The sequence below is a fragment of the Mus musculus genome, chromosome 7 (assembly GCF_000001635.26).
Source record: "Mus musculus strain C57BL/6J chromosome 7, GRCm38.p6 C57BL/6J".
Lineage (NCBI taxonomy): Eukaryota > Metazoa > Chordata > Mammalia > Rodentia > Muridae > Mus > Mus musculus.
The window spans coordinates 133,953,533-133,976,092 of NC_000073.6; the positions used below are offsets into that span (position 1 = coordinate 133,953,533).

Below are 22,560 nucleotides of genomic sequence, written 5' to 3' on the forward strand. Positions count from 1 at the left end.
AAATGTCTGACCTTATGGAGCATAACATGGTTCCTTCTGGATAGCATAGTTGTAGAGAGACCCAGGAGTTACCTTTGCCTTCATGTAAAAACCTTTGTACCACTTTCTAGAAAGAGCAGGAAGCCATGTGGGGTTCATGCCTGGGAGGGAATGGGGTCAGGAGAACATCAGCTGGAATGCCTTTACAGATAAAGTGCTGGATTAGAGAGGCCATGACAGGCAATTACATCTGCTGTAGTGATGCAATTCGAAGAAGTTTTGTAGACCTAACCATTTTCAAATGGGGCTGTCTGTCTTCTGCCTCCCAGAATTTGCAGTAGGGATACTTTGTCCTGAGAAGGGCCTTTGTTCTTACAAAAAAGTCCAAATATGGATGTGACTTTCATGTGGCGAAAATATTAGGAGGCAACACAGCTTTAGATCCCTGGGCTTCTGCTTGGATGATACAGAAACTTGGTGGCTTGTTAGATTTCTGAGCACCAGTTCCTCTAGTTCTAAAATGGACACACTTGTGTCTTCTTCCCTGACCCAGGACAGCACAAGTGCCATCTATGGAGGTAGATGGCACACTTCCTGTGTCATCTCCCCTGGGCTGGAAGCTCAAGGAGCAGTGCTTATACAGTGTCCAGCCTGAGAGAAAAGGCCATGCTGCTAAGCCCTATATACATACCAGACAGTATTTGAAGTCTGCACTAACTGCAGACAACCCTTTTTATTTTCCAGTAAGCACTATCTACTTACCCAGGCAGTAAACAGGAGCATGCAGTACACTAATGAGGTCCTCCCAGTGTGCTTATCTTCCCTCCAGGCCATTCCCTCCTAAGCTAAAATCAGGATGGAGCTGACTCAAGGATGCCAGCTGGCTAATGAAATTGATTTGACCAGTCATACTTCATCTTCCTGGAGTCCTCCTTTTGTTACTAAGGCTTTCCCTTACCCCTTTTCCTTTCACGTGGATAAAGATTTCCATCATTTATCTCAACACTTTGAGAAAAAAAAATCCAATGAAGATTTTACAAAACTTTTCAGTGAGAACCACCCACCCCCACAGCCCTGTCATCCTCAAATGAGATGATGCAGAGACATAAGGGCTTTCAGCCCCATCTTTGCAAATCCCTCCATGTTCAGAGTGTTCTGTGATCTTACACAGCTGCTCAGAATTTGGAAGGGGGTGGGTTTTGATGGGGTGTCTATTCTACGTCGATGACTCTTGGCCTCTGGGAGCTTTCGCAGGAAACCACTATTCATCCCATTCCCTTGACACGCTTTTTCAGGCAAACCCTTCAAAGAGAATTTCTGTAGCTTGGGATGAGCTGGAAACGTTCAGGGAGAGGACGGCCTCACTTCTGCTCAATCCCTTTAAGGCACTCAGGCTGACCTTTGCTCCCCATGCATGCTCAGCTGGCTCCCTTCCAACTCTGGCTCTCTGTACACGGGGAATTAAATTATTTGTCACTTTTGGGAAGATTTGAAATGTAGTACCACGATTGGGTTTGAAGATCTCTCTGTCTCTTAGAGCAGTGGTTCTCAACCTGTGAGCTGCAACCCCCCCCCCCCACCAGATCTCCTGCATATCAGAGATTGACATTAATGATCAGTAACAGTAGCAAAATTATACTTGCGAAGTAGCAATGAAATAATCTTATGGTTGAGGAGGCACCACAACATGAGGAACTGTATTAAAGGGCCACAGCATTAGGAAGGTTAAGAAGCACTCTCTTGGACTTACAAGTACCTACCGATGGATGCTGTGGTACCCAGGTCTACTCAGGCAAGTAGATAAGATGCTCAGGGGTGAGATACCCCTCATCCATGCCTACAGAATCTTCTATTCAGAACTCTGCCTCTTTCAACTTGTCACCTCCAGATCCCTTGCCTGTCTCCCTGCTACCATGAATGTTTTATGAAATACAAGTCATTCGATACATGTATGAGTGTACATGCATGCATGTGAATGGGGTTATCTAGGTCAACACTGGTATTTCCCTCAAACAGTCTCCAGTGTACTTTACAGTTCCTTTCACTGAGCCTGGGCTTGCCAATTGGCCAGACTAGCTGTTTAGAAATTACTAGAATCTCCCTGGCACTAGGACTATAGGACCCAGATACTCTGCTTAGCTTTGTAAGAAGGTGCCAGGGACTTGGACTCACCCAGCATGGGGTTACAGGTCTCTAGCCCTGTGCTCAGTTTTATCACTGGGTTTTGTGGATATGAGCTCAGGTCCTCAGTGCTTATACATCAAGTACTTGACTGAGCCATCTCCCCACGTATATGTTAATTATAAATAATAGATTTTATTATGACGTTTTTCTGACATTTTCTTTTATTTCCTTTGTGTGTGTGTATGTGTGTGTGTGTGTGTGTGTGTGTGAGAGAGAGAGAGAGAGAGAGAGAGAGAGAGAGAGACAGAGACAGAGACAGAGACAGAGATAGACAGACAGAGAGAGACAGACAGAGAGACAGAGGCAGAGACAGGGAGGGAGAGAGAGAGACAGAGAGAGACAGAGACAGGGTTTTCCCATGGAACAGCCCTGGCTGTCCTGGAGCTACCTATGTGGATGAGGCTGGCCTTGAATTGGGAGATCCTCCTTGCTCTGCCTCCTAAGTGCTGATATTAAAGTGCTGACAATATGTATGTGCCAGCATTACCCCACCTATTATGGCATTTTCATATATGTACATATTTTGATCATACTTACCCCCTTCATCTTCTACCCCTAGAACTTCCCCTGTTCCTTCCTTGTCCCAAGTAACCCTTTTTGGACTTGAACGTTTTCTTTTTGCTGCTGCTGTTGTTGTTTAGTGACCCAGTGAGTTTCATTAGGGTGGTGTATGGGGGTGTGGGCAAATGTTTGTTTATATCAAAGACATCTTATCTGTAGATGCACCCCTAATGAAAATGCCTTTTTTCCCCTTCATCTACCTCATTAACTACCTCAATAAAACCCCAGGGAGGGCCAAGGTCCCATGAGCCTTTCCTCCTCCTCCTCCTCCTCTTCCTCCTCCTTTTTTTCCATGAGCCTCTTCTATTCCACGTGCAGGATGTTGTTGGATGCTACATGGCACAGATGCTGTTCAGTCAATCACAACTACCGTGAGTTCAAGAGTGAAAGAGCCACGTCATGCTCAGACGTCAGCGATCTTTACCATTCCCCAGCTCCCTCCTGCTTGTTCAATCCTTTCCACTTCTCACTCATTGGTGTTCCCTGAGCCTCAGAGGGGCTGATGTACATGGCTCACTTATGGCTGAGCATTAAATAGTCACTTTGACCAATTATGAAACTCTAACCTGCAGGAGTCTTGTTGGCTGGTTTTCTCATCTGTTTCTACCACAATGAAACAAATCCCCCTTGGCTTTTCCCATCATTTGGGGCTTTTGTGATTAATTCACCCACTTGCTTGGGAAGTTGCTCTCCATCTGAGAAAATTAAAAACACCACTCTTAGGATAGGAATGTGGGATCATAATGGGAACCAAACAGATATGAGTCTGTCCTGTTATGGGTGTATACTCAACATCCATCAAAGAGCACAATGTGTGGCCTGTTCTGGTGCATTCCTCTCAGACAGCCTAAGTGCCCAGCTCTCAATAATACAATTTCTGTAAAATTTAGAGAAATAAGCAACTCTATTTTTGAATGTAAATCTTAATTTTTCCCACTGTAGCAAGTTATATTTACTATCATGCTAGCTCTACAAATGTTCTCAGTACCCCTCTATCCTTATTGCTATCAATACATTCGAGGTGATTCCACCCACCTTAGAAAGACCAAGAACCTCAAGGAGCTCCTTCACAGATGGACACTGCTGAGTTTGACTCCCACACATACCTCTAGACACCACACACGTCAAAGAGTAATATCCAAGGCAGGTCTTAAGTACTTAGTCTCAAGACATAAAACACACTCATTCATGGCCTCCTGGTAATTAATAAGACAAGCCTTAGGGAAACGCCCTCTAGCCAGTGCTGCTGTGTGCAAGGAAGTCAGGCACTCTGTTCTGCACAGGACTCGGCTCCATGCTTGTATTTACAGGCCTTCCAGTTCCATTTGTCACAGGTGAGGGTTGGACCATGATTTTAGAGTTAGGATACAGGAATACTATGTTAAGGGAAAACCAGGTTCTCTACAGGATATACCCTTTAGTCCATTTCTGGTATTTTTGTTTCTTTTAGATTCTGAGCCCTTACTATCAAATCTGATATTAATCTCACTCTTTCTGGGTCTCCTTCAGGCTCAGACTTCAATTAGCCAGCATTTTAAACACTAGCCATCCATAGGTCAATCAGCAGGGAGGAAAAAGTCAAGAGGAAGACTGGTATTTGGATCAGTTTAAAATCAGCCACAGCAACCAGAGGTCCTACCCACTGAGCAATGGGAATTCTGAAAAAGATCCAACTTCTGTGCTTGCTGTCTCTGTGAACTAAATGACACTAATACTCCTTTGTCTTTGGAGAGTGATTTATAATTTACAGAGGCGCATGATCTCATTCAATCCACCCCCCTTCTCTCCCAGGGACCCCATGAGGCAAGGGAACTACCACTATGAGATAATGCTGGATCAGCCTGGGAAATTCCACCCTAGGTGATGGATGACGGGGGATTGTCTGGGCCTCTTGGCTCTCCCCCTCACTATGGGCTTTTGTGATTAATTCATCCACTTGCTTAGGAAGTTGCTCTCCATCTGAGAAAATTAAGAACACCATTCTCTGGGCAAGGATGTGGGATCATCATAAATGGGAACCAAATAGAAAAAGATTTACCCAAAAACACAAGCTCAGCAAAAGAGAAAACTCTGACATTGCTAATAAGGAATAAATCAAATAAAGGCTATTAGCAAGCCCCTGGTGTGTGTGTGTGTGTGTGTGTGTGTGTGTGTGTGTGTGTGTATGTGTGTGTATGTGTGTATGTGTGTATGTGTGTATGTGTGTGTATGTGTGTATGTGTGTATGTGTGTGTATGTGTGTATGTGTGTATGTGTGTATGTGTGTATGTGTGTATGTGTGTGTATGTGTGTATGTGTGTATGTGTGTATGTGTGTGTATGTGTGTATGTGTGTATGTGTGTGTATGTGTGTATGTGTGTATGTGTGTATGTGTGTGTATGTGTGTATGTGTGTATGTGTGTGTATGTGTGTATGTGTGTATATGTGTGTGTGTGTGTGTGTGTGTGTGTGTGTGTGTGTGTGTGTGTAGACTTCAAAATGTTTTGCTGAGCTCTTAACAATGCCATTTCTACCTGAGGTGTTCAGATAGCTCTAGGGTAATTTTGGCCAGCATGGTTCAGCACTGCTGTGGACACCTGCCAGCAAGAAAGACCTCACACAAGACCCCAAGAGTGCTAGAGAGCATGCCTGCAGATGTCTATAATCTTTAGGGCTGTAGGGTCTTCCTCAAACAGTGCTTTCTATTCAAGATGATAAGTGGGTGGCTGGCTGGGAGGCAGAAAAGACATACAGATGGACTTAGGTATTTTGCTTAACAAGGCTCAGAAAGGCCCAGGGCCTGCTCCTTGGCCTGTGGGCATGAGAACAATCGGGTCATTCGAACAAGCAGGTTAGAACTGGAATGGCATGATTCATTCAATCAACCCAGAGAGCTCTAGCTGGACTCTCCTCTTACATTTCCTCTTATCAAAAGTTAAAAGGCTAGTGCAATGTCAGCTGGCAACACAGTCGGTTGGCCAGTGGGGACCTTTTCTGGAGGTGGGTGGGTGGATGTATTAGTGCCTGTGGGATAATCAGGGGGATGAAACGCAGAGAGCATGAGATCTGTCCTCTGAATGAGTTCATCAAGAATGAGAAGAGATAAAGATGACCCTGCTGCAGGCCAACTCCTGCTAGTCCCACTCTGAGCCACTTGGGGGCATGCTACCCAGGGAAACTGGCACTATCCAGGCTTCCCGGATAGTGAGGCAGAAGGTGCAGGCAGGTCTTAAGACCAACCTCACATCCTAAGCGGTGGCTCCTTTCCCTAACTGTTCAGTTGGTTCTTCCCCTCTGTTTGGATTTGTATAGAGAGAACATTATGTGTTAGGGTGGCCAGCCTTCCTTTAAGATAGCAACACTCATTAGTCTCTAGCAGGCACATCCTAACCCGTTGACACTGTGACACGATGCCATCTGTAAAGTTCGCACTTGAGAACGACACCATTGAGTTGTAAAAATAAAACTGCAAAAAGAAGTTTCTCATCATGTTTTGAGTGGGTGTACGGTTCTGTGTTGAGCCAAACTCATCTCTATTTTAGGTTGCATGTAGCCTGTGGGCCAAGGGTGGGCCATGCTTACAGCTCCCTGATAGTGTTGCTTTAAACTCTTCTCACTTTCAGTCAGATTCTTGGTTCCTGTCATCACTAGCCAAGGTCTCTGTGACTCCACCCAATTACGCTTAAGCAGAAGCATGGCCGGAGAGGTGGCCCCTGCAGAGTCTGAGTGCCAGTGAGGGTGACTCGAAGCAGTGGTGACTTGCTGTGATGCAGGGCACCAGAGCAGAGGCTGACATGAGGTGGCAATGCTTTAATATGGGCTGTGGGGTTCAGCCCAGACTTTATTGGTGTCTTACAAACTGGTAAGGAACCCCTCTCCATGTGGTTTGCAAAGGCAAGACTACACACTTCAGCAATCCTCGCCTCTTCTGGAACTTTAAAGCTCACAGGTGAGTGTCCTCCCTCCCAGGATGGTATTGCCTTGACAGCAAGGCATCGCAGAGCACAATTATCTGGAGCCCAGTTAGATCATCCCATCAACACTTTTTGCTCCTACTGCCTCAAGTTCAACAAATGTATACAGCAGGCTTGGCTAGGGAAGCTCCATGATAAAGGTGACTACAGGCTCTCAGATTTTAATATAAGGGGACAAGGGACCATAAACACCATGGGCTTCTTCTTTCTAAGCTTCCCTACATCAGCCTGCCACTGATTTTTCCAGTTTGGGACAGACTCTCCGAGTTGTCAGAGGACATCTGCATTTTGAATCTCTCCCAGGGGCATCTGTGTCTACCTCACTCAAGGTCTTCCATAGTGGGACTAGAAAGTCATTTCATTCAAGTCCCAAAGGACGGGCGAAGTGATCTGTTAGCATGGGATACGGTAACCCATCTCCATCCAACCAGAATTGAAGGCACCTCCTCCCTAGCACGCTCTAGAAGCAGACCCTCTAGGACACATTTCAATTCTGAAGGGTGGATTCTCAAGACCCTCAGAAGCCTGGCTCCTCTGGTCAATGTCAGTTGAAACTCCGCTCAAATCAGAAACATGTGGTGAGACTGTGGGATAATTTGTGATTTGTAAATAACAGCATCTATCCTCACTTCTTCCCAGAGAAGAGGCCAGCCGTTATGCCTTGTGCCATTGAAGCTGGCTGTCCACGACTCCCAAGAGCACACAGTCCACTCTTGCTACTTGTGCATGGCTTTCTTTCGGGAAACCTCTGCAGATTCTCTAGTCAGACAACCGGGCAGGGGGGGAGCGTTATCCTCTTTGGCTAAGTTCTTTCTCGGCACACGATCCACCACGTGTACAGCCGACTCTCAGGCCACTGGAGCCTGGTACTTACCCCGTGGACGGGTTCATGATGCAGCCTCCTTTCTCTGCGGCCATTCTGCAGCTGCAGCCCCTCTCCAGTGTGTCATGGTTCATCCCGAAGTTGTGGCCCAGCTCATGTGCCAAGGTCACTGCGGCACCAAGGGGGCTGTCTGAATGGTCCTCAAAGAACAGACGAGAGCAGAGATTTACAGTTCACATCTGCGTGGCCTTTTCTCGACCATTTTCCCTCCCCTTGGCAGTTGTTCATCCTTAACACTTGGTTTAACTGAATTCCCCATAAAGGCCCAATACAGAAAACCTTGCTATTAACTTTGACCATGGGAAGTAATTTGGCCTATTTCATTAAGCCCACTTGGGGGTTCTTCTTCTGAGGGCCATCTTATTATATGTGAAGATTTTGCTGATCTCCCTTCTGCAAAACACCATTGAGAGAGGCAAAAAGTTATGTCTAATGATAGAATGAACCGGCTGCCTGGTTAAGAGGGTGCTCAATGAAAGATGTTTTCAAATCAACCCTGAACAGCTAACCTTAACTTTGCTTCTTCCTTTCTGCCCGGTAGGGGATGACTCTGGGAAAGTTCTTGTCAACTTACAGAAATAGCTGATCCTGTGACGGAATTTACTGGAAGGTTGGTTGAACTAACATTACAATTCAGTTATGTCTCAGTCCTGCTGGCCCTTTAAGTTGACCTTGGACACAGAGAAAGAAGCCCCGATCCTCTGATGGAGCGGCTAGGATCTACATTGACCTTTTGCAGTCACCAAGCACTGCTCACCACCTCCAGCTCAACAGCTTAATATCCTTCTTGGATAGCTTGGCTCAGGTAGATACTTAAACATAACTAAAAATACAGTTAGCGTCATCCAAGATTGGTTAATTGGTTGATGCGGTTTATAGAAACTCTGCCAGTGTGTGGAGTTTTGGAGAAGGTGTTCATACCTTGAGGGCAAAAGAATATCTTGCTTGAATTTTGGTTGGTGTTACCCAGGAAAGTGATAACAGGTTTCCCAAAACATGTCCAAAGAGAGTATGATATTGTGTTTTAGAAAAAGATCTCTTCTTTCCAGTCTTCCTGAGGACTCGGGATAAAGGTGTGTTTCTGTGACTACATTTACATTTCACGGTCTCCTGTTGTAGAAGCCTTACAGATTTTACGGTTCAGGAAATCAATTCTTAATCATGTGCATTAGGGAAGGCAGTCGCTCCTCCAGAATACGAAACTGCTGACTTCTTTTTCTGTCCGGTGAACTATCAGTTTTATCATTATTTTTTGAGTTGTTTTACATCATGCATAATTGATAATTTAGAATTTGCCTTAAGAACTACTGATAAATCCTTTATAACTGCTTACAACTGGGGAGAAAAAAAAAAACCTTTTTTTGTGTGTTTGATACCATGCCTAAATTCACATTTATTTTAAGGTTAGTTAGGTACAAAGGCATGGCTTTAAATTACTAAAGCCAATAATTGACTTTTCTTGAAAAAAAATGGGATAATGGTTTTAGAAATCATATTTTTAGCTCTATAAAGGTCCCCCCCCCCCTTCTTGTCAACCACTTTGTTTCTCTATACTGAGGGCCCTTGGGTATGGCGATGGTCACAGCTAATACACATGAATCCAACTTCAGGACACAGTAACAGAAAGCTAGTGTTGATGTCTTAGGTTTGAACAGGAAACAGCCTGTCCTGTTGTCTCATGAATCCTACAGAAGTTAAAGCTGTTGTGTGATGGGAACTTCCATCCTATTTAGTATTTCTCTGTGGGATAAAAACAGGGTGTGGAAAGACTTTCTCTGCCATCTAGTTGGTAAAACTAATTTCTTTAAAATTTTTATTTATTTTTTAATTGAGTGTGTATATGCCTGTGTCTTGTGTGGGGGTTTGCCTACATGAGTGCCATGGCTGTGGAGCCCAGAGATAGGCATTGGATGCCTTGGAACTGGAGTTACAGGAGGTCAGGACCTGCCCTGCCTTAGGTACTGAAAACCAAACCCATGCATGTCCCCTGGAAGAGCAGCATTGTGGGCTCTTCAGTGCTGAGTCATTTCTCCACCTCCCTCGAGAATTAGCTTTGGACCTGACTTGACTCTCCTGGCATGATATATAAGTGGCATTTGTTCTCATGTTCCTTTCACATATTTAAAACAAAATAGTTTGATTTTTTTTTTCTGCATGATTTCAAGGAGGGGCACTTGGTAATGACTTCTATGAAAACAGAGCAAGGGATATGGGCTGACAGGTCCTTTACCCTGTCATGTGGGACACGGGATGCTTCAGCCCCATGCAGGGGCAGGACCTGCTTTGCTTATGAAGAATTCCATTTTGGCTCCTAAACGTATTTGTGCCCAGTTTTAAGTGGCAAAGTCAGTAGCGACTTAAACCATGGAACCATGAAACTGAAAATTACTCCCTCTTAAAACTTTACAATCTGTTCTATGAAAACATAGCTGTGATCTGACTTGAAATTAACCTGGCACCAGCAAAAACCCAAACTTTCCAGTGACTTCCATGGTGGAGATCACCGGCAGGGCTTCCATGTTCAAAGGAAACCTGAGAGGAGCCGGTTCAAGCCAGCTATCCAGCGAATGGGTGCAGGCCCTCCACATCGTCTGCCCACGCAGTGCATGCTTGCATAAATTACCTACCACCGCTCCCAGACGGGAGGAAAATGTTTATGTACCGTCCCTAGGAAGATTAGATTAGGCAGTATGCAGAGAAAATAACACTCAGCAGAATGTAACTGGTTCCCCCCTTTATTACAACTCAGGAAGCTCTATATGGAGGGTGGGAAGGGAGTCATGGCTTCTTGGGAGGGCAAGAGTGTATTTATTTAACGGACACAGAGGGACAGGCTCTGAGGATACTCCCTGTCTGAGAGCCGGTACCATGCCGGGCACTAGATTCTCAAGGGACAATCTGGTATGAGAATCCTTTCTAGAACTTTCAGAAGGGTTAGACTGGGAGGGAGCCCCCTTGTCGGGCAGCAAGTTTAAGTCCCTTCCATTAAACTCATAAGAAATCTCAAGCATGCTTCTCATTGTACTTCCTTCTACAAACATATAGAGCCCCGTAGATGACAAAGTTAGCCCTGCAAAGCAATAAACCCAGCCTTCTGCCTTCCAAGAATAAGGTTATGATAAAGACAAATTGTGCTCTGGCCAGAAGGTATGGAAAGCATTTGCAATGGTACGTAGTGAAAAACCTCAAACTTCTGACTGTTGGGATTGGGGGCAGAACCATCAAAAAAATCACTTGAGTGGCAACATTTGGTGAGACCACAGTCTATCCCTCCCATCCCCTCCCTCCTTCCAATTGAGCACTGGGGACAACCCCCATGTCCTGGGTCATCCCAACATCAGGAAACTTTCCTGGATCAAGATACTTTGACCAACAGTGCCAGTTGAAATATTTCTCCACAGAAGGGGCCACTCTTCCATGTCTGCCTTCCTTGAAGACCATCTGTGTCTTTTAAACTGTCCCTGACACGTGGAAAAATAAATCATCATAAATATGGGTAGAGTAAAAGTTAGAGGCAAATCTAGAAAGCATCCATGGGAAGGAGCTGGCTTCAAGAAGTGTGACAAGAGAAGATTTCCTGGGGAAGTCATTAGACGGGGAGGACATCTCCCAGACATCTTTAGCTTACCATGACAACTCCTCCAGACTGTTCTGCAGTGCACATGCTCATGATGGGTGCCATGCCGATGGTGGTTCCTTGGAAATAAACCCCACTGCAAAAACAAATGGAAGGAACTTTCTTCAATCTCACGCAGTACGGGTGCATTTCCCAACATTTCAAATCTTGTTAGGCAGGCCTGTCAGGGAATGACCAATGCTTCAAACAGCCCCAGGAGGGGGTATTTACTTGAGACTTTTATCTTTTTCTTTTTTTTTTTTTTCATTACACTTTACTTTTCCAGTTGCAAGATGGCCCCATAATTCTTGTAGAGTTTTGCTGTCCAGACTCAGACAGCGGCCAGGCGCTACTTTGTATTTATAAGTTGTAGTCTGCCTGCTTCCTGTAAAGAGCTGTTCCTTTGAAACAATGCCTGCTGATGGAAAGGCTGAGAAGTTACCAGGAATCACTGTTTGCAAAAGGAAACATAGGAGGCAGCTTGGGAGATTTTCTGTTGTAGCTAGAATTTGCTTTCCTGTGTAACTCATCATCGCCAGACACAGAATCCTTCAAAGTGTTCTGCCAATATAGCTTTTGAGACTGAAACCGGCAGAAAAGCGATCACTTCTCCAGAGCTAATGTATAGCAAGCAAGCACCCACCAAGCCTTGGCATCAGGGAAGAAGCTTTGGGAAGGGGACTTCCAGAAGGCATTCTCCTATCTGGAATCTCAACCTAATCATGAATCTAATTATAACAATCAACTATCTCAGTGTGTTTCTTAATCTCAGCCTCAAGCACTAAAATGTTAAGACTGTATTTGTTCTAGTCAGCCATCATTGGGAAGAGAAGTCCCTTGGTCTTGCAAACTTTATATGCCTCAGTACGGGGGGGGGGGGGGGGGAGAGCTGGGGGGGCACACCAGGGCCAAGAAGTGGGAGTGGATGGGTATGGGGCGGGGGAGGGTCTGGGGGACTTTTGGGATAGCATTTGAAATGTAAATGAAGAAAATACCTAATTAAAATAAAGTCACTTAGTCATGTTATGTTGGCCAGGTACTAACAGACAATGCAGGTACAGTTTGAAACGTCAAGTATGGGGCTGGAGAGATGGCTCAGTTAAGAAGAACTAGCAGTTTTAGAAGAGCTGCTTGCTCTTCTAGAGGACCTGGATTCGATTCTTAGCACCCACAACTCAGAGCTCACAGCTGTCTCTAACTCTAGTCCTAGGGCACCCAACTTCCTTTTCTGGGCTCTGGGGGGCATCAGGCACATGTGGTGCATAGAGGTACATGTGGACAAACACTCATACATGTAAATAAAATAAAATGAAACTTTCACAATGATTAATTGGACAAAGGTAGCAAGTATATAAATACCATTGTTTCTTCCACCCCTCTTCTGTTTTTTTCCTTTATTTTATTTTTAATCAATTGTCATCTGTCTGTCTGTCTGTCTATCTATCTATCTATCTATCTATCTATCTATCTATCTATGTATCTATCTATCTATCTATCTATCTATCTATCTATCTATCTATCTATCTATCTATGGCACTAGAACCATCCCTTGTTATCCATGAAGATTAAACTTTGAATCTTCTGTGGGTACCACAACTCATAGATACTCAATTCCTTGCATAAAACAGCATTGTATTTGCATAGAACCTATGCAACCATACAATCCAATCTCTTGATCACTTGTCCTTAATGCAATCTAAGTTGTTTATCAGTCATTACACTGAATTATTCAGAGATGACAGAGATGAAGGTCTGCACATGTTCAATAAAGATATGACCTCTTCTCTGAACATTTCTGGTTTAGGGTTGGTTAGACCCAAGGGTATGGAATCCTCAGATATGGAGGGCCAACTATACACTCATATTCACAGCAGTAGGTACTTCATTCAGCCTTTGTCTTTACAGCTGCTCATATACACAGACCATATGAATGGTTACAACTATATATACAAGTAAATTAAGAAGGTTAAAGATGTCAACTTAGTCCCAGATGCTTAGGTTGGACAGATTCCTTTAGTGGGGGAAAAACAAAAACAAAACATTCCAACTTAAAGCACATGAAATTGTACTTTTAACAGTGCAGGACTGATTAGTGCGTGAAATGGGAAGAAACCAGTCACATCCACAGGGGACCCAGGAGAAATGGCTCGAGTAAATGATCAGGGACCACCGAGAGACTGAGGGTGGATGGAGGTGTTTCCTAAAGGGAACACAGAGCAGAGTCATCTCGTTCCCGTCTCATGAATGTTCAACACACTAGATCTGACTGGCCAAAGAACAGGGACCCCTGCGTCTGAAGGTTTTGCTGTGGTGATTTAAGTTACATGAGAACAAACAAATACTAGTATAAGGTGCCTAAAGATGAAAATAAACATGTGCCGTTTCCAAAAACATCTGCTTCCTATGGATTTGGGCTAACATAGGGACATTTTCTTCTTTTAAATGCAAAGGTGCCTGGAGCCACTCACCAGATGCTTTGGGACAGTTGTACCTCCCCTGTCCTTTCACATCTCCATTGCACTTTCTACTCTAATGCTTTCCATTCTTTTGCTTTCTCTCAGCAGACAGATGTTCCCCAGAGCAAGAAGGTTTAATGCTGGTCATTGTTATGCTCAAAGCACCTACCTGGGTCCTAGCAGGTGCCCAGTGGAATACTGACTGGGTGAAGATTGCTAGGTTTAGATGACACTCACTGACCTGGAGAGCCAGAGAAAACTCTTCCAATAGAGGAGAAAGGCCCTAGGTGTTTCCCCAGGTACCCGACAATTTTCACTCATATGCCTTGCTCTCAGATCTTGCAAAAACATAGAGTTTTCCACTAATGACTTGAGGCAATCTTATTAAGGCTAATACCAGAAAACCTAACATAGAGGAAAATAGCCAGTTATTGGGGGAGGAGAGGTATGGGGGGTGGACCATAAATGAGAGTCCTGCAGGGGGAAAAGAGTTCCCAGATGGATGTGTAGTAGCAGGTAGGGATGTGCTTGGCCCCTGATGCAGGCTGGGAAGCAAGACCTTTGAAGGAACCAGTATACTGTATAGGCAGATGTGGCTCTGGTAACCCCAGGAAAGTATAAGCGCATGGCGCTGCATCTTTAATAGAGAAAGACGACACTGCTCACCTGATAAGCTGAGCATTGTCGTGGGATTTTCGAGGTAGAAGCTTTATCTTTCTCCAGTCTAGAAACTCATGGAGGCTGGTGAATGGGTCCTGGCTTATAGAGCATTTGTCGATGTCATTCCACACTTCCACTCCTACCAGCACGATCCGGATGTTCAGTGGTCTGTAAAACTAAGAGAATGGGCATCCTTGGAGGATCACAGTCAGGAACCGAAGAGAGAATTGGAACTGATTTTCACTGTTTGCAGTTCATTGTTGAAAGTCAGGAAAACCCCTCTCTGTGCACCTTGGTTCCCATGGCAACAGAGTTTAAGAACTAGTCTTAGCATTCAATGCAAAGTGGAATGTTAACTGGACTCCCGAATGCTGACAATTTGATGCTAAAGTTATCAGCCATTTCTCCCCTGTCTGCCTGTATGTGCATAGAAATAACTTGTTATGATTTAAGTATGCCTGTAGATGTAGGTTACCATCTAATATGCTGGAAATTTATATCTACTACAAGAAAAAACAAGACGAAGATCATTCAGACACTTATGTTAATAATAATAATATTTTCATTTCAAGTATAGTGTTCTGTCTACGAGACACTGAAAATGAATCTGAATTTCTCAGCAAAGACTCAGTCTTGGCTGACACCCTCATGTCCCATCACCTATCAAATTAGTAAGTTTCGTGTCTTTCAGAATAACAGAAGCATTGATAAAGCCTTCTGTAGTAAATTTATGACCATATTTTCTTACCATATCAAAGAATGAGATGGAAAGATCTGTCATGTGGAGCTCTTCTCACAGGAGCTTGAGAGAGAAAGCTTTGCGCAGACTCAAAGAGAGTCTTTTTTTTATCCCTACATAGAGGGAGTAATGGTTTCCACCAAAGCCACCTTCCCCATCCATAGGAGGTAGGGGAAGACAAATCTTCTAGTTGTCAAAGGATGGCTTGTCTCATCTAAGCCTGGAGGAGCAGCATGAGTAGCTGGCCAACATGACACGCACATCAGTCCATCCTGGGCTTGATGCTAAGGGGCTTCTAGATCCATAGCTCAGCCCACAATGCAACTATATAATTAAGAACTGGCATCATTCCTTTATAGTCAAGACGATAAGGCTGGGAAGGGCCATGTAAATTGTTCCAAATCGCCCTTGCTTCATATGTAACAGCATTCTGACAGGGAGATAGCTGGTCGCAGCTAAGAGATAAGGACACAAGTCACTGTGTTGCCCTATTAATCTTTGATACCAGTGACATACAAGTCCACATGCAACAAGAAAGTCCCTCTCCATCCCCCCCCCGTACCCCCTGCTTCTGAGATCCTAGATACAAGGAGAGAAGCATAGCTTTATAGCCAACTCCAAAGGGAGGCAGATCTTCTACATTTCTAGTAACATCTGTCCAGCAAGGAACAAGGACCCCAGTAGCTTTGCATTTGGGAGTTAAACACCATTCCAATGTGGTGAGCTGAAATGCTAGGAGCTCTCCAGGGCTGAGCATCTGACCCCAGATTCTCAACCCCACACAAAAAAAAAAGCTCATCTTTTTTCCCTCGCTGATCCCCAGAGTCACATGGTGAACACTGGGTCAGCAGAAGAACTCAAAGAACTCAGCTGGGACACAAATTATGTCACAGGCTATGCTGATTGCAGTGGTCCAAGTTGGGGTAAAACAGATAACAAAGACCATATGAAATTAATACATTAATGAGACAATCACATAAGCAAAATGCTGTCCGATAGCATGTTTTTAATCAAGAAATCGCACGACTTGTGCCTATTTGCAAACTTCCAGCCCGAGTCTCCCAGGAAAAAGCAGTTTCAGGATCATCTTGAATGATACCTTCTCAAATCAGGGTCGCCCCTCAAGATGACATTCCCAGCTGTGTCATATACAAAGGTCACAATAATCAGAAAACAAATATTCAATGCTCATGTTTATGCCAACTTTCTAAGAGAGTCCCTAGGGCCAGATATCCTGAAAGGCCTTGAGGATTGTCTTCTGAGAAACGGACACTGTTTCTCTGTGTCCACCCAGGAGTATCGAATGGAAGCAGGAACTAAGGTCCTCCCAGGCCTAACCTATCATCTTTCTCAGCACTAACTTAGCAACATTCCGAAGAGGGAGGCTGTTCATACCAATGGAGAGGTTGTGTTCCTCTGTGAGCCTCTCAAACCACATCCTAGCCCAGACTTCAGGCTTAGTCAATTCCTCTCTATAGTTGGTACTGTTGGTTAACTTCCATGTGTGCTTTGCCTTTAGTCACTCTTCTTTACTATCTTCACTGAATGTTCTTCCTTCATTTGCCCACAGGTCATCTTGGTTCTTTTTAGTTAAGTTTAATGAGCACAAGTACAACTAGGGCTTGGTGCCAAGGTGCTTTCCAAACCCTGGTTTAGTCCACGAAGCAGTTCTATGAGTTAGAAATTGTTACTGCTCCCATTTTAGTGTCGAGACGCTGAGGCTCGGAGGAGCCAGGTAAATTATTCAGGATTGTAACTGCATGGCTAGGCTGGTACACAGACAGACTGACTCTGATGTCATGATCTGAATAATTAAAACTGCCACTCACATTATGAGTACTGTGACTCCAGACTTCCAGAAAACCTCACAGGCCTATATAGGTCAAATGGAGCCTGGCAGATGCCTGCCTGGCTCAGAGATCCCAGAATGTATGTAGACACAGTCAGAGACCCACATGAGTGATTGTCCTATATATGCAACAGCCACAAATATTTGCTGTCAGTTCTCGCTGTGTGCAGGAATGTGGTACGAGCAGAACAAATAAAGATTAGGATGGCCTCACCCTGGCTCAGCTGCTCAGAGGTTAGCACAAGGCTTTAGGGCACGGGGCATGCTCCCATGAATCCAGTTAACTGATATGCTATCCCACTGAGCAATAGCACCAACAGGAAGTCCAGAGAATGTTGGTGGTGGAGGGGGTCAAAGCTTTCCGGAAGGAACGGATAAGAAATGAGGGAGGTAGAATTCCCTATGGTCCCAGAAGAGCTTGCCTTCTTTAGGCAACTAGCCTGGGAGGAGGAAAAGAGGGGGCCGTCATAAGAGTGAAGACAGCAGAAGTAATTCATAGTCCTTCAGAGGATGGCTACTGAGGCGTGGAGCTGATGTCACAGCTTAAGAAGGCTGGGTTGGCGTGATGGCTTCAAGATGCAAAGCTTCAGTCCACAGAGGCTCCTGTGGCAGTGTAATCGGGACTCAGGGAGGATGCCTCAAAATTTTTTCTAGAAGCAAGAACTCTGTTCTTTCTACCTGGGTTTCCCTGACCCTTTTCAGGACTTTGATTTTGTCTCTAAGCCACTTCTGTCTTCCAGTCTGAAGCTTTCTCTTTCTCCAAGCCAGTACAGCTAAATGTTATTAGTTTAGAATGCCCAAACCAAGCCAAGATGTCAGCAAATGAAGTGGCCAGTGAGACAGTCAATGAGTTTTGGGCCGAGACTCTCCCAAGAGTGCAGTTGTGAAACTGAAACTGGGAAGTCTGGTGTTGCCTGGAGCCAGCAGCTATGGATACAGAGTTGCCCAAGGAGTCTGAGTGTCCTCTCCAGGGTCTCTAGGAGCTGTAGAAAGGTGAACAGGCATACCTGGGCTAAATGTGTCCTTGTGCTCAGCAAATTGGCTCAGCCCTCCTTTGTCCAGGCTGGCACACTTGACCAAGCCCACTAGGTCTTCTAGAAGCATATTGCCCTTTAATGACTAGCACAAGCTATTAATAGGCCCCTCCCCCATTTGCTCGCTTTCAGTTTTATGAACTGAATGAAGCAAGACAGGACCCAGAATAATATGTAAAGACAGATAATGTAGAGGACCAGAGGATCACTTTTTAAAATGGGGTGTCAGCAGCTTCTAGTTAGATGTTAATGTAGCCCCCTATTTCCTTTTACTTCTGAGGGCCAGGATGAGCTCTTTAACTCTTTAGGGAAGATGGGGTGTGAGATAGCAGATGTCAGTCTTTCTTGGTGATGTTAGTGTGCCAGCCTGGTCTCTTAACCACTTAACTCTTTCATTTTCTGTCACTGTGTCTCTGCTTTCTGTCCCCAGTTTTAGGCAAACTCTGGATGGCTCTGTGCCAAGCCTCCCCTCAGGTCAATCAGAGCAGAGTAGGAAGGTAGGATTCAGAAAGCATTATTTTAAAGGGTAGTCACGTGAATAAACAAAATGCCCCCAGGGAATTCTAGCACCTCAGCCTGGTTATGATCCCGCTCTTCCATTTTAGAGAGGTCTCAGGTAGCTCATGCTAGCCCCCAACTCACTCTGTAGGTGACGGTGACCTTAGACTTCTGATCTCCCGCCTCTGCCTTCCAAGAGCTGGAACTACAGGCAAGCTCCACCACGGCCAGTTTACATGGTGCCAGGGATGGGCCTTTGCTTCATGCATGGAAGGTGGGTAATTAACCCACATCCTTAGTCACTATGACCCAGCCTTAACTCCTGCATAATGCTTGACATATCTCCTAGGATCCACGCTTTACCACCCCCACCCCTTCCTGAAAGACTGGTTCCCTAACCAGGATTCTCCTTTATCTTTCAACTTTAGGATACACGGTAATGTGAGAAACGTTACTACTAAAACATACTTAAAAACCATGTGTTGTTCCAGAGCTCAGTCTGTCTCAAGGGTCTGAGGAAGGAAGGAACTGGGATCTTCTCACCCATGCTCCACCTTGCAAAATCACTGTTGCATCGGCAATAACTCCTGCTCCTATCCCAGGAAAAGCGAGTGGCTCTCACCTGCAGCGCTAGAGCCCTCTGCTCACAGTATCATCGAAGGGCAGTCACTTGGGTGCCGGAGGAAGGGTTTCTATGTCTACCTGCTATGGGTCTGCTGTGACTGCATAAAGAAGGACTACAAATCCAATGGCTTCTAAGTTCATGGTGCACAGAACTGAGGACAGTGAGGCCTATAAGCTCTTGTAAGGTATAGATGAATTGATGGAAGGGTTTTTGCCTTCCTCCCTTTGAAAATGTCGAAAATGTACGTTGAACAGAACAGGATTGGTTGGAAAGAAAGATGCAGCAAGGCGTCCTTCGAAAATGCTCTGTGTGAAAGGTGGTTACATCACAGAGGCCTGGCCTTAAGAGGCACAACTATAACCAGACATTCCTTTGTATGGTTAGGAGACATGTTCCTACTGAGAAGCTCAGCTCTGTTCCCTCTCTCCACTGGTGGCTTCTGTAGTATAGTGCTGTACCAGGTGAACGCCTGGCTTTGGGCCCTGGAGCTTCCAGCCACTTAAAATATGCAAGTCTCCAGGGGACATCTGAAAACACTCATGCCAGGTGCTTCCCTCACCTCTGCCAGCGAACAAGAAGTCAGACAAGTCTCTGGAAGCTCCTTCCTACCCCCTGGTCCCTCAGCAGTGATATGTAAGCCATTGAGGGAACAGGGATTCCTCAGATGAGAGCCATCAGCTCCAAACAGTCAGATTCTATCTGGTAGGAGGGTCGCTGAGAGAAGGGTGCTTTAGACAGACACCCGCCCCCTCCATTTCCTTGCCAGCAAGCTATAGAAGGAACCAGATTCCCCAGAAATCATCTTGCGAAAATGGTGGTGGAGTCTCCCTTGCTCCCAGTGAGGGTCTTCCAATAGCTGTTGTTCTTAGAGGAAGTGTTCTCCAAGGAGCTTTTGCAAATGGCTTGGTTCATCAGTCCTTGAGATGTGATTGGGTCGTGAAGATTCTCACGTAATCAAATGGTTACTACCTGGCTGGAATAATACTAGGGTGCTATAACTGGGAGAAGGGGCCTAGTTTAAGGATTATAAGGGTGTGTCCTGAAAAGATACACTTGGGGGTAATACCTTGCCTCTCTCGACTCTCTGGCCACCACAAGTTGAGTAACTGTGTTCTGCCATACCCTCTTAGGCATGATGGCCCAGAATCTTGGGCCAGCAGACCTCAGTCTGAAACTCCCAAAGCCATAAGTAAAAATAAAGGTACCCTCCTCCACAGTTTTTCTTACAGCTATCTGTCATATGGATGGAAGGGTGACTAACATGGTGACTGAGCCAGAAGTCCGCTTCCGGGTTCTGACAGTGGAACCTGTAGAGCCCACCCTCTAGACCATGCTGGTGCATCATGGACTCCAGACTGGAGAGCAGGAAAGAGGTCAGGCTACCAAATTCTGGAAGTTTCAATGCACCCTACCAGAATTCTGTCTAATGGATTGTCCAGAAATCTCTTAGGCTGGAACACTTCCTGGCAAGACAAGATACTAGAGGAAGCTGAGTCCCCATAGCCTTCCCGGTCCAGATCAACTGGGGCTGGAATCTCTAAAACCCAGGACCTGGAAAGCACCTGCTCAGAGGACTGGCCACTCAGAGGACAAGCACTGGCCACTCCTCAGAGGACAAGCACTGGCCACTCAGAGGGCAAGCACAGGCCCCAGGGGCAGGTTCTGGTCTTTCTGCTCAGTCAGAGGAAGTGTGCTTAGTTTTTTCCAACCTCATTTCTGAACACTGGCATGAGCTGCATGATTTAATCACCTGCAAAGGAACTTACCTTGTCAACGTGATTGGCGATCTCTATTAATCGCTGCTTAACTTTCTCCAGGTCTTTTCCTTGCCTCTGAAACTTAACAATTTTAAATGCTAGCATTAATAATGGTAAGAATATCAATCAGGATTCCTCCTCCCAGACCCTGAGCTTTGGTGATACCCTGTACCCTTGGGGGCCTTCAGTACAGTACAAGGGGCTCCCATTGTGCCAGGTAGTTTCCCCAGCTGGGGAGTCCCTGCAGTTCCGTACAACTGGCTCAAGCCAAGGGCTCAGAGGACAGTGACTTTTGCAATTCTTCCAACTTCATAAATGATGGAGGAAGAGACATGTTTTGGCAATGATATAATGGACAATGGGAAGACTCTCCAAAGCCACTTTTCATATCATCACCTTGATTTTAACTTCCTGAGATACTTCCTTTATATTTGCTTTTAAACATTAAATATGAGAAGAAAAAAAGAAAAGCTTATGGCAACATGTCCAAGGAGAATTGGGGAAAAGTTAACACATTCTTTCCTTTAAGTTGACCTTCCAGAATGGGGAGGAGAGTTTTCTGAGAACTTGTCAAGCAGTTTTCATTTTGGATGTTGAATGCATTTAGGAGAAAGATGTCATCAATTTATAATATGTTAATGGAATGGTAAGAAATCATAGGGAAGTTATACAAAAGAAAATTGATTAAAAATGAATTGAAAGAAAAAAAACAACAGTGCAAAGCCATTATCACAAGAGGGAAGTATTTCTCTACCATGTTTGTATAGCATGCATTCATTCATTCATTCATTCATTCATTCATTCATTCATTCATTCATTCATTCAGATTAAGACATGTCCAACTTTTCCCAAAATGTCAAAATGTAATTTAAAGCCATCTCTCACTCTCCTTAAATAATCCTCCTTACTTAGAGAGTTTAACTACAAAGAAACCCTGTGTTATTGGTAGGTTCACTTGCGATTATATTGCACTAGATGCATCTTAAATGCTTCCTCAGATAGAAAAGCCCACTTTTAAATTCTCATCTCCAATGTTTGTGAGAAGGCATGGAGGTAAAGCAAGTCCTAACTGGCTAAGTACTTTCTCTCATTTCTTTTTGAGACCAATTGTACAGAGGAGTTTCACAGGTCCTTACCTCTCTGTTGTCTGCCACAATAACCAGCTCTACGTACTTGGTCATCTTAAGGGTCTCTCTCTTATGCTGTCAAAAGAAAGTGAGAGCTTAGTTTCCCTTAGTACTTCCCAGAGGCAACTAGAGCACTGTTGCATGTCTTTTGAAAACAGAAACAAATAACACAATAACGATATTTGGAGGGGAGACTCTTCCTCTCCTGGGCTTTGTGGCTGTGTGCCCTCTAGAAGCTGACTTCCAGCTCCAGTGATCTTCTTACAAAGCCTCAGGGGGTGATCTGGTTCCCACTTTCACACGGGAAACCCTAAAAAGGAGTTTAACATTCTGGCTGTCTCATTGATTATGAATTTAAAAGAAACCATGGTCATTTTTAAACAAAATGAACATATAAACATCTCCAAAGAACATTCTAGAACCAGGGCCAGCAAAGGCTTGCTGTTATAGATTACACATGGGTGTGAAGCCCTCTGAAGGCTACACTGGAGCCCAGCCTGTCACTGGTGTTTCTTGAACTTTTATGGCCCATTTTCATCTGCTCCATGCTGAGAGTAGAGGAGAACACACTTTGTAGAGAAACTGTGGTCCCTCTGGGAAATGTGTTTTTTTTTTTTCTTTTTTCTTTTTCTGGGGAAG

At 44.7% G+C, this 22,560-nt stretch overlaps 1 protein-coding gene across 1 annotated transcript in view; it reads right to left on the reverse strand.

Moving 5' to 3' along the window:
• The window catches only part of Adam12 (a disintegrin and metallopeptidase domain 12 (meltrin alpha)), a 341,899-nt gene that overhangs the window by 70,334 nt on the left and 249,005 nt on the right, over positions 1-22,560 (reverse strand). Inside the window, exons 7-11 of the mRNA NM_007400.2 lie at positions 21,931-21,996; positions 20,804-20,875; positions 14,299-14,468; positions 11,189-11,273; positions 7,552-7,700 (exon numbers count right to left, since the gene is read on the reverse strand). Coding sequence (NP_031426.2) covers positions 7,552-7,700; positions 11,189-11,273; positions 14,299-14,468; positions 20,804-20,875; positions 21,931-21,996 — 542 coding nt within the window. The remainder of the gene's footprint in view (positions 1-7,551; positions 7,701-11,188; positions 11,274-14,298; positions 14,469-20,803; positions 20,876-21,930; positions 21,997-22,560) is intronic.